The sequence below is a fragment of the Protopterus annectens genome, chromosome 8.part0 (genome assembly GCF_019279795.1).
Source record: "Protopterus annectens isolate FY-2018-M chromosome 8.part0, PAN1.0, whole genome shotgun sequence".
NCBI classification, from domain to species: Eukaryota; Metazoa; Chordata; order Ceratodontiformes; family Protopteridae; genus Protopterus; species Protopterus annectens.
The window spans coordinates 782,658,604-782,675,655 of NC_056741.1; the positions used below are offsets into that span (position 1 = coordinate 782,658,604).

General features: G+C 39.7%; 1 protein-coding gene across 1 annotated transcript in view; it reads left to right on the forward strand.

Annotated features, from left to right (window-relative positions):
* NEK7 (NIMA related kinase 7) overlaps positions 1-17,052 on the forward strand; it is a 1,336,142-nt gene that overhangs the window by 1,300,124 nt on the left and 18,966 nt on the right. Inside the window, exon 9 of the mRNA XM_044080252.1 lies at positions 15,348-15,461. Coding sequence (XP_043936187.1) covers positions 15,348-15,461 — 114 coding nt within the window. The remainder of the gene's footprint in view (positions 1-15,347; positions 15,462-17,052) is intronic.

Genomic DNA, 17,052 nt, shown 5'->3' on the forward strand with positions numbered 1-17,052 from the left:
CTTAAGGTGTCTGGGAGACTGCCTGTGTGAGGGTACAATGTGGGGTTGCTAGTTAGGACCCAGTCAAGGATGGATTCCCTTTTAGATTTTTTATCACACCTAGTTGGAATTTGGACTAGCTGCTGGTAGCCATGGAGATTTATTAGATTACTTGGTGGTTCTGATATACAGGTGAACTAATCTAGGTTGAAGTCCCCCAGAATAAGGGTTTCTTGTGAGTATGTGGAAGAACACCAGGATAAGAAGTCTTCAAGGCTAGCAGGTGTATTACCAGGTGGAATATAGATCACAATTGTGGTGATGACTTTTTTAGGGTGAAGTTGAAGTTGTGAGATAAGTATGTCCCAATTATTGGGGGAGGGGTAGGAGTTTGGTAATTGATGGACAGTTAAGTTGGACTTGTAGAGTAAGGCAGTTCCACCCCCTTTACGAAGTGGTCTGTCTTGTCTAATGATATTGTAGTCGGTAGGGAGAACTTCTGAGTTAGCTATGTTTTTATTTAGCCAGGTTTCTGTTAAAGCAACTATGTCTGGGGAATAATGTGCTATTGTGGCCTGGAGTTCAGGTATTTTATTTTTGATACTTCTAATATTAATATTTAGCATTAAAAGATGGTTGGTTTTGCTGCTGTTGTTGATTTGCCCAGGGATGAAGAAAGTGGAGGTGTTATGTTCTGACATTTGTGTTGGAGCAGTTTGTGTTGGACAGGATGGATTTGGGCCTGGGTTGGGGTGGATATCCCCACTTATGGCGAGCCTGGAGTTAAATTGGTTATACAGATGTTGGAGTTTGGTGAGGAGTGTGAGAAAGTATTGTGTTTTTTTGGAGTAGGAATGAGAGCATATGTGTTTAGTTCTGAATTGGTCCGTTATGTAGTTCTTGAATAAGTGTGGGCAGATATTATTATAATGTGTGGTGTCTGTGTATGAGAGTACATAATGCAGTGTTGTGCTACTAAGTTTAGGGATATTGCTAGAGTGATAACTTGTGGTGTTGTAAAGAATTATGAGAAGACAGACTAGATTTAGTTGTGTGATAGTCATGGTTATAAAGTTTATGTTGTTTCTAGGTGGGGGGGTCTGAATAGGAATTATAGGGTTGCACTATATGTGGATGGGGAAGTAGTGTGGGTGATGCAAAAATGCCTAGTGGGAATGAGAGTGATTGGGAGTATTTTGTGTGGAGCAAGTTGGTGTGGTTTAATGTGATATGACTTGAGGAGCTGTGATTGGTGGAGGTGATGTGAGGGTGAGCTGTGGGTGTGGCTATGCTTACTATAAATGTAGAGGTAGTGGGGCGGAGGTAATAGGGGGCAGGGCAGGGGAGCGGAGAGAGCCCTAAGCGAGCGGGGCAGAGCCAGAGCCAACCAAGCCAAGAGAAAAAAGTAAGTATCACTTTACAAATCTGAACACTTTTAAAACAAATTCCTGAGGTCTAATGGCTTACCGGCTAGCAGAATGTAATTGCTGAAGAGCACTTGTGTCCTGGTGGGAGACTAGAAATCTAAAGATGGCTCCATGCTCAGCAGGATTCTAATATAGACTTTGTATTGGGGGAGGGAGATAGCACAAGGGGTGTAAACCAAGTGGAATGCAAAGAAACCAGGGAGGCAATCAGTGGAAATCAGTGAAGGCCTCAGAGAGGGTAAGTAATAATTCAAACTACCTGTAAAGTGAAGGAGAGAAGAGACAGCAAGGTTTATTAAGGTTGGGAGTGTGTCTTTACATTGACTTGCTGATTAGTAACCAGTTTGTGCACAGATTAGAGTAGGGAGATACATTAGCAATGATAGAGATGCAAATAAGCAGGTGATCCTCCAAGTGATACAAACTAAGGCAGAAAGAACTGAGAGGGCTGCTTGATGGTTAATTTAGTCACAGGGATGTGAATTAAATCTATACTGTCTATTGGACAGTTAGGATTACTGTACTATCGGGGGGGGGACACAAGGCTACAACAGTCAGTTTTATTAGCAAGCTGAGAACTACTAAGAAATACTGCTAATGTAATAGCTTCACACTCATAAAACATACAAGTAGAATGCCTGGGTGGACTGACCCTGCTCTTGATGCTCAAAATGTATATCCTTGTTTAGTTTGCAATACTGATTCCTTCTTACACTGTATAGATGGAGTTGTAGCCGCAGACTGCAGATTTGCTTGAGTGTGCTCCTGCTCTTGAGGCTCAAAATGTATATCCTTGTTAAGTTTGCAATACTGATTCCTTCTTACACTGTATAGATGGAGTTGTAGCCGCAGACTGCAGATTTGCTTGAGTGTGCTCCTGCTCTTCAGGCTCAAAATGTATATCCTTGTTTAGTTTGCAATACTGATTCCTTCTTACACTGTATAGATGGAGTTGTAGCCGCAGACTGCAGATTTGCTTGAGTGTGCTAGGCTAGCAGAATGTAATTGCTGAAGAGCACTTGTGTCCTGGTGGGAGACTAGAAATTTAAAGATGCACATGCATACACACAATGTAGAGTTTTCTTTCTTATTTTTCTGAAGACAAAAGTTAATGATTGACTGTATATTTCACAAGATACATTATCCCTTGTTTAAAGAATGGTCATTCTTTTATGTTGTCCCCTTTTGGCATATGCTGTAGATTTACTTGTCTCTTAACGAATGTAAGAAGGCAGCATGTATTTCTGCGTATGTAGATGATTGTGAATCGATTTCTAGTTACTGCTTTTCTGGACCCTAAAAATGTTTATATACATATATATATATATATATATATATATATATATATATATATATATATACACACACACACACACACACACACATATATATATATATATATATATATATATATATATATATATATATATATATATAAGATCCCGAACGGCAACATCACTGAAACAGATTTGGCCGGGCATACTTGCGCGAAAGTGCTTTTCACTGAAGAAGCACTTTCGCGTAAGTATGCCTGTTGCGGAGATCGCACTACAGTGGGGATAAGGGAAAATTCCCTTTTCCCAACTGTAGTGCAACCTCCGAGTGAGAATATTAAAGTGGGGGGTAAAGGGGGGCTTGACCCCCTGCAAAACCGTAAATGTAATGTATTTTTTTAACACACTAACGAAAGTGCTTTTTTGGTGAAAGCGTTTTCGTTAACGTGTGTTCGGTGATTGTGGATTTGGACTATTGAATTTTCATTCAATAGTCCTAGATCCATATATTTATTTATATATATGTGTGTGATCAGTAACATGTACTCACCTTAAATGTATTGATCTGATGTTGTCAATTTTCATTCTGTCCTCAACTGATGATCTGACTCCGCTGTAAAAGCTTGTGGTAACTTGAACTTCTCAAGCTTTTCCCTTACCCATAATGCACCATCCACCATTACCTCAGATCTTGCTTGCTGCTGTTCGATGAATGACGTGGTGATTTGTCTCTCAAGCTATTTGGACTAGATAAGTACTTGTTTTTCTTTATTAAAGCGATATTCTTCTTTAATCTCCGTTTTTCTCATGCTAGTGTACTCTTGATACTATTGTTATTATCTCTTTCTCACCCCTTTTTTCTCTCCCTTCACCCATCTATGTTTTATCGTAGTTCTTTACTACCTTTTTAGGTAGTCCTTTCTCCTCTCTTCTTGTTAAAAAATATATATACATATATATATATGGATATATATATTCTTTAAATCTTGTTGTGGTTGTAGTTATTCTGTGTGGCTGTTTGCTGTAGCCATTTGTTTCCTTTTCTAGTAAGCGAGCCTGAAAAAAGAAAAATCCTCTGAGGGTTTTAAAAAGTGTGGGAAATACTGTCAGAAGATCCCCTCTCTGATGTGCACACTGTCTGTGTTTGAGTCTATATCACATTATTGAAAGTTTACTTAATCGAATCAATAAAGGTCGAACTTTATTGATAATTAAGTAAAACATCGAATAACGTAAAAAAAAAAATAACTGGCATAGGCAGGGGAGCAAGCCCCCCCTGAACCCCCCACAACCCCGATACTTAAATATACCAACTCCGAGACCGCACTACATTGAGGTAAATGGAAATCTCCTGTTACGGAGATTTCCATTTACTTGCACGATGTTCTTCACTTTCAATATTGTCATGCCGACAATATCATCTTGATATTGTCAGCTTACAACATTGTGAAGTAGACCCCTGTTTGTTGCCTATGCCCCCTCCACCTTCAAGAGAGCTGCGCAGTCTGTCATCCATTCAACCCCCAAGCGTTGGTTGAATGCAAAAACAAATTGATTTTGAAGAGGTTTTTACCATCTTCCTTTGGTGATGCCATAGCTGGAGAAACCTCTGCAAAGTTACCATGCTCCTCTCCAAGCTGTTCTTCTGTTTCTTCTAAGGTCTCGCAGAAACTTCAGAAAGACCTTCTTCAGATCCTACAGTTTCCTCGGATCCAGCAAAGAAAAAGAAAATTAGACTCTCTGATCGGACTCCATTGGATCAGAGAAAAGTGAAAAGTCTTTCATAGAATCTGACTGTTTCTTCACATCCAAAGTCTCAGAAAATTAAGGATTTGTCAGATCTGACAAGACTGCACGATGTGGCTCCTAGGACAAGGTACATCCCATCTCTGGATCTGGTCCCATTGAGAGTACCTTCTCCCTTTCTTTATAGACCAGGTAGTCCTTCCAAACAGTTCTGTTACTCTTGTAGAAGCCTGACTATGGAAGATATGGAGAGGGTAGTGAAACAGAACCTGTCAGCTCAGAGCCAGCCAGGTTTTGCTTTGGTACCTACCCCTTCGGGTCAGGAAGCCCATACATCCATGACACCACCTCTAACTCTTCCTCCTTTGACTTCCTCTGTGGTCTTGGAGCTCTTGGATCTGAGTTGTCCAGGCCTGTCTTCTTCAAATCCAAGGATCATTGTATCCTCGGTTCCGAAACTTGCACTGAGCTCCATGCAATCAGATCTGGAGAGCTCTTGGAGCTGATTCTACCCTGTTGGATCCAAGGTGTTTCAATCAACTTTGAGAGGTTCGGAGCCATCTTGACACCTCGGAGCTTCGACAAGGGTTAGTTCGGGTCTGACTTCTGCCTCGAGGGGACTTTCCACAGTGCAGGGAAAGACCAAGGATCAGAAAGCCCACCTTTCAGATCTGGGTTCTTATCCCTCTCTGAGAACGTCAACCTTTAAGACTTTTGAGAGAGCCCTATCAACGACCATGACCCAGACGAGTCGTGTCCTCGGTCCTGCATTTACATCCCTTCCATCACTGCGTCGAGTCTCAACTAACCCTCCCACAGGGGCAGCTGGTACCAAAACCCCAAGAACCCAGTTGGGTATTTCCACCTCTTCCGATAGCTCCCCAAATTATCCCACTGAGGATGCCCCTCAGAAGAGGACATGGAAGAGGAAGCATTTGGATTCCTCTAAATATGTCAACAAGGACACACATTTTGAGAAGGTGAAGGGTCCCCACAGTCATCTCCTGTAGTTGTCTCAGAGACATCCTTGAAATCCTGAAACAGAGAGGTGGCTGGAAGCCCAGCAACCTTTCAGAGGAATCTGTGCTCCTTGTAGGCATTTTGTGCTGGCACATCTACTTCTTGGGTGATTCCGTCTGCCAGCAAGCTCCTCAAATTGCCAGCAAGCTCCTCAAATTGGTCTTGCAGCGGGCATGGAAGGACCCTGACACCATTGAGCCCATTCTTAGGAAGCCTGAATATGACTTTTCTGGAAGACAAGTAGTTCTGGTCCAAGGGCCCCTCTTGTTGATGCAGTGGTTGTAGCAACAGCCCCCAGGAAGGAACTAGCTGATGAAAGTTTCTCTGCTCATCCCCCAACAAGGAGTCGCAGTTGATGAACAAGTTTGGGAAGCATGTTTACACTTCAGGGACCTTTGCTTTGAGGTCTCTGAACTATTTGGCACATTTCATCAGACTACAGAGGGATCTGATTAAGGAACTCTGATACCCTCACAGGAACTGTGTCTGAGAAGGTGAAGGATTCAGTCACCTTGCAGCTGGTGACTCTACAATCGATATCAAACTCATCCTTGAAGCTCATTTCTAATGTGGCAGAAGGAACCTCAAGGGCAGTGGGTTCAGGCTTAGCCATTAGAAGACACACCTGGATGCGTTTTTGTGATTTTGTGGAGCCTTTTAGGTCTATTCACCAATGCTCCCTATGATGGCACGTCTCTTGGCCCCAAAGTAAAAGATACATTGTCCAGGTGTGAGAAGGATGGAAAGACCCTTTCTGCCATGGGTGTAAATTTTTCCACTCCCTAAAGATCCTTTTTGAGGAATCCTAGAGATGGTGGAAAGATGTGGTTGAGAGGGTGGCCTAATGGTTAAGGTGTTTGCCTTATAAACACAAGGTGCAGGGTTTGAGTCTCACAAGGGATAATTGGCTAGGCTTAAAATGGCTCGCAAGGGCAGTTTGCATAGTACTAATCTATGAACCTATGAAATCACAAAGCTTGGGCATTACCTGGGAAAGACAGTCCAAGGCATGTGGTCCCTTGAGGAGGCCAACGTTTTTCAGGATGCTGTTCCATCAGGAAGCATTGCAGTACAAACACACAATATGTCAGTGGTTTGGTACATCAACAAATAAGGAGGAACCAGATTGTACCCCCTATGTCGAGAAGCACTAAGGGTGAAGCAATGGGCAGTATCTTCCAACAGCTTTCTCTTAGCAATGCACATTCTGGGGAAGTTCAAAGTGCTAGCAGACAAGCTGAGCAGGTACATTTTGTTACCTCACAAATGGTCCCTCAACCAGAAAGTTACAGAACTAATTTTTCACAAGTGAGACCAGCCGCACTGCGATCTCTTTGCATCTCCCCTAAACAACAAGTGCAGCAGCTATTTTTCCCCATCCCCCCACAGAGGGAGTCACCAAGGGATGCTATTCTCCATGATTGCCCCCCCCCCCGGGTTACTTTATACATATCCCCCAATTCCTCTAATTCCAGTGTTCCTTCAGAGTGCTGCCAAGTTGAAGACCAAGGTCATTCTCATTGCCCCCTTTTAGCCTCAACAACAGATTTGGTTTCTCTTCCTGTGGCTTCATGTAATTCACCAACCCTGGATTCTGGCCCTAGCTGTAGATCTCCTGTTTCATCTGAAGGGCATGACACATCTGGACTTCCTGACCCTCATACTGACAGCTAGGTTTCTCCAATTCCAGTAATAGCCCGACAATCGATGCTCTCTACACCTGTTTGTCACATCATGTTGTCTTCCCTTAAGCCACCCACAAGAAAACTTTATGTGAGGAAGTGGAAAAGATTTGTACTATGGGCTCTTCAAAAGCATGTAGACCCTTTCTCGGCCCCAAATAGTCATGTGCTGGATTTCTTGATCCTGCTGTTCAACCAAGGGGGCCAGTTCTTCAACAGTGAACGTTGGTTTTAATGGCAAGCTATTGTAAAGCTTTCTTATGTGGCACAATTCTTCTCAAACCTCCTTTTAAAGATCCCACACCTCCGTGGGATCTGAATCTGGTACTGCTGTCCTTGATTCTTTCACCCTTCGAGTCTGCCCATGATTGTGACCTTAAATTTCTGTCTTGGAAGACCTTACTTTTAGTTGCCATCACTTCTGCCAGATGAATGTCGGAAATTCAGGCATTGTTAGTGAAACCTCCTTATCTCATTTTCCATAAGGATAGAATCTCCCTATAAACCAGCGCATCCTTTTTGCCCAAATTCGTACCACACGCCAACAATAGTTAATGTGTCAATCTACCAGTCTTCTTCCTGAATTATTCTAGCAAAGGCAATTACTTGTTACATTTCCTAGATCTGCGTAGACAATTATGTTTCTGTCTACATAGAACAAAAGCTATCAGAATGACTGATGAATTGTTTGCATCCTTTGCCAATCTGAAATTGGGCTCACCTGCATCTAAAGTCACCTTAGCTAAGTGGCTTACTGACTGTATCTCCTTTATTTACAAAAAATCAACTATGTCTTTGCCAAAGAAGGTATGCGCTCATTCAACCAGAGCTGTAGCTACCTCCTCAGTTTTCCACTCAACTTCCTTGGATGACTTTTGTTCAGCAGCAACTTGGGCTTCCCCTTACACCTTTATCTCTCATTATAAGTTGGATTTGGTGTCCAGAGGTAGGGCATTTTTGTCTGAATGATGCTCAGAAATATCCTTCCCTTAGTCCACCCAGGGTTGTAGGTAGCTGGGGACTGTCCCATCAGTTGAGGACAGAATGAAAATTGACATCATCAGATAAAGAAGTTATGTACTTACCATAATGTTTCATCTCTGTTGTCCTTTTTCATTCTTCCTCAGCTCCCCAGGGAATGGTGCATTATGGGTAAAGGAGAAGCTTGAATGGTTCAAGTTGCCACAAGCTTTTACAGAGGCCAAGTCAGATCTGAACCCATCAGTTGAGGAAGAATGAAAATGGACAACACAGATGGAATGTTATGGTAAGTACATAACTTTTATTTATTTTTTACCTGCTACTGTATTTCCATACATGTTTCACTCAGCGAATCTCTCTTGCTTACCATTTGTATACCATGTTAAAAAAGTATCTATTTTATTAATCAAGATTCTGTTTCATTCATCCCTTGGAGAATGTTCTCTGTACCACTGCTTTCATCAGTGTGTGTGACATTAACATTTGAAAATTTGATGGGCATTGAGTGTGTGTGTGGTATGAATGTCTTTTAATTTCTTTAATTCAAAACTGTAGTACCTACCACTGGACTCACTCATCTCATGTTTGCCTTTGCACGCTTTTTAGTTCAGGTTTGTGAAGTTACTGTCTTCTTTACTGACCTTTCTGATACTAAGTGGAAAAGGCTTTTTCTTTTACTGATGGGGGATTTTTAACTCCTACGCCACTGGTAGGATTGCTTATCACCTTGTGGTACTATGGCATGAATGTAGTAATTGTATTTCTGGTGACCCTACAATCGATATCAAACTCATCCTTGAAGCTCATTTCTAATGTGGCAGAAGGAACCTCAAGGGCAGTGGGTTCAGGCTTAGCCATTAGAAGACACACCTGGATGCGTTTTTGTGATTTTGTGGAGCCTTTTAGGTCTATTCACCAGTGCTCCCTATGACGGCACGTCTCTTGGCCCCAAAGTAAAAGATACATTGTCCAGGTGTGAGAAGGATGGAAAGACCCTTTCTGCCATGGGTGTAAATTTTTCCACTCCCTAAAGATCCTTTTTGAGGAATCCTAGAGATGGTGGAAAGATGTGGTTGAGAGGGTGGCCTAATGGTTAAGGTGTTTGCCTTATAAACACAAGGTGCAGGGTTTGAGTCTCACAAGGGATAATTGGCTAGGCTTAAAATGGCTCGCAAGGGCAGTTTGCTTAGTACTAATCTATGAACCTATGAAATCACAAGGCTTGGGCATTACCTGGGAAAGACAGTCCAAGGCATGTGGTCCCTTGAGGAGGCCAGTGTTTTTCAGGATGCTGTTCCATCAGGAAGCATTGCAGTACAAACACACAATATGTCAGTGGTTTGGTACATCAACAAATAAGGAGGAACCAGATTGTACCCCCTATGTCGAGAAGCACTAAGGGTGAAGCAATGGGCAGTATCTTCCAACAGCTTTCTCTTAGCAATGCACATTCCAGGGAAGGTCAAAGTGCTAGCAGACAAGCTGAGCAGGTGCATTTTGTTACCTCACAAATGGTCCCTCAACCAGAAAGTTGCAGAACTAATTTTTCACAAGTGAGGCCAGCCTCGCTGTGATCTCTTTGCATCTCCCCTAAACAACAAGTGCAGCAGCTATTTTTCCCCATCCCCCCACGGAGGGAGTCACCAAGGGATGCTATTCTCCATGATTGCCCCCCCCCCCGTTACTTTATCCATATCCCCCAATTCCTCTAATTCCAGAGTTCCTTCAGAGAGCTGCCAAGTTGAAGACCAATGTCATTCTCATTGCCCCCTTTTAGCCTCAACAACAGATTTGGTTTCCCTTCCTGTGGCTTCATGTAATTCGCCAACCCTGGATTCTGGCCCTAGCTGTAGATCTCCTGTTTCATCTGAAGGGCATGACACATTTGGACCTCCTGACCCTCATACTGACAGCTAGGTTTCTCCAATTCCAGTAATAGCCCGACAATCGATGCTCTCTTCACCTGTTTGTCACATCATGTTGTCTTCCCTTAAGCCACCCACAAGAAAACTTTATGTGAGGAAGTGGAAAAGATTTGTACTATGGGCTCTTCAAAAGCATGTAGACCCTTTCTCTGCCCCAAATAGTCATGTGCTGGATTTCTTGATCCTGCTGTTCAACCAAGGGGGCCAGTTCTTCAACAGTGAACGTTGGTTTTAATGGCAAGCTATTGTAAAGCTTTCTTATGTGGCACAATTCTTCTCAAACCTCCTTTTAAAGATCCCACACCTCCATGGGATCTGAATCTGGTACTGTTGTCCTTGATTCTTTCACCCTTCGAGTCTGCCCATGATTGTGACCTTAAATTTCTGTCTTGGAAGACCTTACTTTTAGTTGCCATCACTTCTGCCAGATGAATGTCGGAAATTCAGGCATTGTTAGTGAAACCTCCTTATCTCATTTTCCATAAGGATAGAGTCTCCCTATGAACCAGCACATCCTTTTTGCCCAAATTCGTACCACACGCCAACAATAGTTAATGTGTCAATCTACCAGTCTTCTTCCTGAATTATTCTAGCAAAGGCAATTACTTGTTACATTTCCTAGATCTGCATAGACAATTATGTTTCTGTCTACATAGAACAAAAGCTATCAGAATGACTGATGAATTGTTTGCATCCTTTGCCGATCTGAAATTGGGCTCACCTGCATCTAAAGTCACCTTAGCTAAGTGGCTTACTGACTGTATCTCCTTTATTTACAAAAAATCAACTATGTCTTTGCCAAAGAAGGTATGTGCTCATTCAACCAGAGCTGTAGCTACCTCCTCAGTTCTCCACTCAACTTCCATGGATGACTTTTGTTCAGCAGCAACTTGGGCTTCCCCTTACACCTTTATCTCTCATTATAAGTTGGATTTGGTGTCCAGAGGTAGGGCATTTTTGTCTGAATGATGCTCAGAAATATCCTTCCCTTAGTCCACCCAGGGTTGTAGGTAGCTGGAGACTGTCCCATCAGTTGAGGACAGAATGAAAATTGACATCATCAGATAAAGAAGTGATGTACTTACCATAATGTTTCATCTCTGTTGTCCTTTTTCATTCTTCCTCAGCTCCCCACCCATCAGCCCCCATCCCTTTTTAGGTTTTCTTTTAGAAGAGCAAGTGGATCTAACAAATTTGTTATATCTTACGAACATTACCAGCTCCAGATGTGGCATTGCCTTTTCTTTCTCTCTTTGTTTGATATATAAAGTTATAAGAGTATGTCTTTCTTTTATAGCTTGCAGACAAGATCTGAGGTAATAGGGAATGGTGCATTGTGGGTAAGGGAGAAGCTTGAATGGTTCAAGTTGCCACAAGTTTTTACAGAGGCCAAGTCAGATCTGAACCCATCAGTTGAGGAAGAATGAAAATGGACAACACAGATGGAATGTTATGGTAAGTACATAACTTTTATTTATTTTTTACCTGCTACTGTATTTCCATACATGTTTCACTCAGCAAATCTCTCTTGCTTACCATTTGTATACCATGTTAAAAAAGTATCTATTTTATTAATCAAGATTCTGTTTCATTCATCCCTTGGAGAATGTTCTCTGTACCACTGCTTTCATCAGTGTGTGTGACATTAACATTTGAAAATTTGATGGGCATTGAGTGTGTGTGTGGTATGAATGTCTTTTAATTTCTTTAATTCAAAACTGTAGTACCTACCACTGGACTCACTCATCTCATGTTTGCCTTTGCACGCCTTTTTAGTTCAGGTTTGTGAAGTTACTGCCTTCTTTACTGACCTTTCTGATACTAAGTGGAAAAGGCTTTTTCTTTTACTGATGGGGGATTTTTAACTCCTACGCCACTGGTAGGATTGCTTATCACCTTGTGGTACTATGGCATGAATGTAGTAATTGTATTTCTGTATTCATGCAATTGCTTTTATTATGCACTGTGTGGCATCTGCAGATCTGTTTTGTTTTAAACACTGCTTTTACGATTGTCTTTACTGTTTGCAATGCGGATTTATTGCAAACAAGTTTTATTTCCCTTATTTGCTAATAAAAGTTGCTTGCATTAAATCTGCTTTGTTAAGTACTGATTTCTGGTAGAAGTTTGTTATATTAGCCTTTACATTTTATGTTTTTAGAACTTTTATCACCCTTTTGTTCTTTTGCTTTTTGCTTTCTTATCAGAGACTTCTGTGAGAGAATGTGGTACACTGGCCTGTCTTCATACTGTTCCTGACATCATTGTTTCTGATGTTTTTGGTGTTGCCTTCCTCCATTGTAAGCAACAAAAATAACTTGAACTTTTGTTTAATCCTCACTTCACTTTCTAAGCCCCCTACTGAGATGTAAATAAATAAGGCCTTGACGCTACTAAAAGTTTCTTAAAATATTTCAAAATCAGCTAGCTCCAGAAGCTAAATGTTCTGATCCCAGATTAGAATACGGTCTTCTTGCTAAATGTTCTGATCCCAGATTAGAATACGGTGGTCTTGCTAAATGTTCTGATCCCAGATTAGAATACGGTCTTCTTGTCATTGCGTCTTGCTCAGAACACAATATTTCCCTCCTTCAGTCAGTAGAAAATAAAATGCTAAGATTTATAAAACTCTCTGAATACAAGGAACATCATTAATCTACCCTGAATAAAGCAAACTGGTTTCCAGTTGTCGTTGTGGCATCAAATGTCTTGAATACCATTACTTTTAAACTTCTGCACTGTGGTTATTGTCATCCTTTGCTCAACAAATTGGCTTTCAGAAACACTTTCTATTCTCAGCGCACCTAAACTCAGTACAACTATGGAGATCTGCCTTCACTCTTTAGTTGCGAAAGTTCATTCACTAAAATTGCTGCCGTTTCCTAGCACCCCAGAGTTATTAAAATGTTGGCTAACCTCAGCTTATTCAAGAAATCACTGCTTGGGAATGAGAACAAGCGTGATGGCTTTAAAGGCACTGATTAATCACACTGTATAAAATACCTTGCTCTATGATAAAACTGTAATGTCCGATGTAAGATTAAGTAGATCTGTTTGCTTTACAAAAAGTATATTATTATAGACTATTTTTATGTGAATCATTATGTAAATGTATTTGCCTTTCTGGCCTAGGTCATTGCAGAAAAGCATCTTTGGACCAGCATATACCTACCCAGTTAGCAAACACAGAATTAGGCAGCATGTTTATGTATTTTATTTCTATATACTTTTGTTTTACCATATGGCAGTGACATTGGTCATGCGTCAAATGATTTTCTTCTGCCTTGCTTTTGTCACCAGTGCACCATAGGTTTAATTTCTTGAGAAAGGTCGACAGTAACTGTGGTGCAAATCCAGTTTTGTGATGTTGCAAAAGCAGTATGATGGCTATAGTTTCATCTTGTATAAGAAGATATTGACAGACATTATATTATTGGCAGGTATTCTTCAGTTTAAGGTAGTGACTGAAAAAGATCTTTGGACAAACTCCTCCACAAGACTGACAAATTGCATATGTGTTTTGTGTCATGCTTGCTTGTTGCACACTGTAACTCCTTAGAAAAAGAGTACTTAGATGACAAAAAAAAAATATGTGTACTGTGTTTAGGTGCTATAATTGGCTATGTTCACACTGCTTCTCCTTAGGAAAATAATGCTTAGTCTATTTGAAACATTGCACCAGCAGAAAGTTTGCATTGTAAACTATTTTTTTATGATGGGATGTGTATGTGTATTGTGTACCATATATGCCTTGCTGATTGGTATTTTAGATCCAGCAGGTTCCTGACATCTTTAAATTAAAATCTTTCATTTTCCATTGATTTTGAATCTAGTCTAGGGAGAATAGTATGGTTCAGTTTCCATTTCTCATAACATGCCTGCTGATTTATATATTAAGTATGTTTCTATATAGAACTTATTTGTTATCTTTCTCTGATGCCGTAAATAAACAGTTTTCAGTTGTCTCCTTCAGCTGATAAAGTAACTAAATGTAGACTCTGGTAAGGCATAAAGTGGCTTTAACACTGTGCTCTGTCGACTAGATAATGATGCCTTAAGACGCTCTCATAATGTGGCGTAGTCACTTAAGGTAGCTGCTGCATGGAATTAACTTTAATTCAAAGTGCGTGTTGGAACCCCCTACATATGCAGGCACTTCTGAGGGCACAGTATTAGTTTTGGTAAAACTTCCTCACGTCATTTACCAACCATGAGTTTAGCAGTGAAATGTGAGCCTCCTTAATTAATGCAGATACATTCCCTCATATTTCCAATTGCAATTATGTACTGAATTTATACCACTGAATACACAGTAATGTGCAGTGGGAAAAAGTTAATATCGTGATCTGAACAAAATATAGTCCTACAATGGACAGTTATTACCACAAAGTAGCAATTCAGAATGTAATTATTGGAAACTTTTTAGCTGTTTAGACGTTTCCAATATGTAAGAACAAACATCCTTATTTCTTTGTTTTTCAGCTGGCCAGCTGTTTTGTATATATATATATATATATATATATATATATATATATATATATATATATATATATATATATATATATACAGGGAACAAATTATTTTATTCAATTTTTGATCATGCAGTCATTTAGACATGTTGGAAACATGCAGGAATGCCTTAATATAAATTGTAGAACATATTAAGTTAAATGGATTTTTAATTACATTTGTGACTCTCCTTACTCTGGCTTTAATGATTGATTCATTCCCCATTATTGATGGTGTTCTTTCCTTTTTGTATGCATTTGTATGTGTCTAAGAAATAAGTAGTATTTAGTTAATGTTAAGAATGTCATCTGTTACGCAGTCCTGAGTAATACTTTTTGTCGTGGTCATGTAAAACCACTGATATTAGTGACCTTAATTTTACTCTTCTAATGAAAATAATACTTAAATACGTCTGAGTTATCTTTGTCTTTTCATGGAAGTGAGTAGTAGTTTAAACTCGGATATGATTGTAAATAAGATTATAACCAAGAGCTCATGAAATAACTTTCCATGTATATTGTAAAAGACATAATTCTAATTAATGTTTAACAGTATAATCTGTCAGTAGTGAAGTACAGCAGTGGACTCAGTCATAGAAATAAAAAATATTTCTTAAAATTGAAACGGTCAAATCTAAGTCAGCATAAAAACATGTCTGGGTTAAGTCATCTGTAGCTGAATTCACGCAGATTCCCTGATTTTAATTAGTAGAGAGTAGAATTTGCTTTGATGCCTTTTTTTGATTATATATAGTTCTGTTTAGTAGCTGTTAAATATCTGACAAATTTTATTAACTTTTTTTAGATGGCTGCATTACAGAGTCCATTTTATGATGACAAAATGAACATGTATTCACTATGTAAAAAAATTGAACAGTGCGACTATCCTCCTCTCCCCTCTGATCACTATTCAGAAGAGGTACGTCCTTTTGTTTTGATTACTTGCTTTTCTAGTTTGTTGGCCTTTATTATTCATATTTGTAAGGTGACAATTTCTTTAAATATGGCTTTTACAGACAACTGTGTAAGCTAAAACTTTGCTGTGAAGAGCTGCTTTGACAGCGTGACTTACCCTTTTATGAACATTTTTTGACCTTTCTGACAAAATCCATTTACTTGAAAAGTGCAGTTTAAAATATTTACACAATATATATTTTCTCATATAAATTGTGTTTTACCTGACTTTCATTTTTTAAAGACTATTTAGTTGTAAAATAGCTTTAGTATTTGCAAATGAGAATTAATAAACCTATTGAGTTGTCTTACATGATGGATTCAAATCAGTTTATTTCAGTCATTGTTTCTTAATTAATGAGGCATGAGATGCCATTTTTAATTACTATTCTACACTTCTTTTTAGTGCAAGAGTATGACATTGTATACATCTAATTTAAATATGTGAGGCCAGAAGTACATTTGGGTGTGAACAGTAAACCGTAGCGATTGCAAGTATGTCACAGACCGTTCTTTGTTGCGTCATTCATGCTATAGTCTCTTCGCTGTGAAATGCATGAATATTTCACATATCTGCATCCTCATCCTGTATTCTTCTTGACTAATTTTCAGACTGTCTGAATTTGCATTTCACATGGTAGCTAGGTAGCTGATTAGGAGATGCTGAGTGTGGCAGGAAAGCCTCAGCAGGCAGTTGCCATGGTGACCTTCAGTAGGATTTTAATGATGATACCACTAGTGGTCCGTTGAAGTCAGCTTGCCTGCAGGGCTACTCTACTGCAGCTAAGTGTGAAGTCAGGGATGTAGTCTTTTCAGCCAAGAGGCAAATATCAAAGGTCTACAGAGGCAGTTGGTTTTAGAGTTGGGAAAGGCTTCCTGTGCTCACATGCTGCATTTGCTGGTCAGAAACTAGGAAACAAAATGTGAGATTCCTTTTCACGGTTTTTAATAGCATGCTTGTCTGTTTTAATTGAAATACATTTTATTATTTCCTTTCATTAGCTACATTTAATAGTATTATGGAAACAATGTATGTTTTGCAGAATGTGATATATTAACATTTGCAGTAAAAAGTACATTGTGCTTACACTTGTCTAATTTTTAAGTTAATTTGATAAATATTAATGTTCATAATCTGAACTGAGCTATGTAATGTCATTTGTATAAGTGCTTTAAAATACACACACACACACACACACACACACACACACACACACACACACACACACACACACACACCCCAGAAACAGACATATATTTGTACATCATGATAGTGCCCACAGTTTGAGGTACTTTCTGGGTGAAAGACTAACATTTCATAGTATATAAGAAAGAAATAGCAGCAAAAATTACATGGTAATAGAATGTGAGTATATAAAATAGAATGACGTTGGTATATTTTCAGCCTGTTTGCATGACTTATAGTCAACTTTATTTCTAATTTTAAATTAACACACTGGATGGAATTCCGCATCCCAAAATTTCGATTCTTCCAGTGCCAAAGGATCAGAGACATCTGGTAGGGCCTCTTTTCCTGCAAAGAGTAATAATGAGAT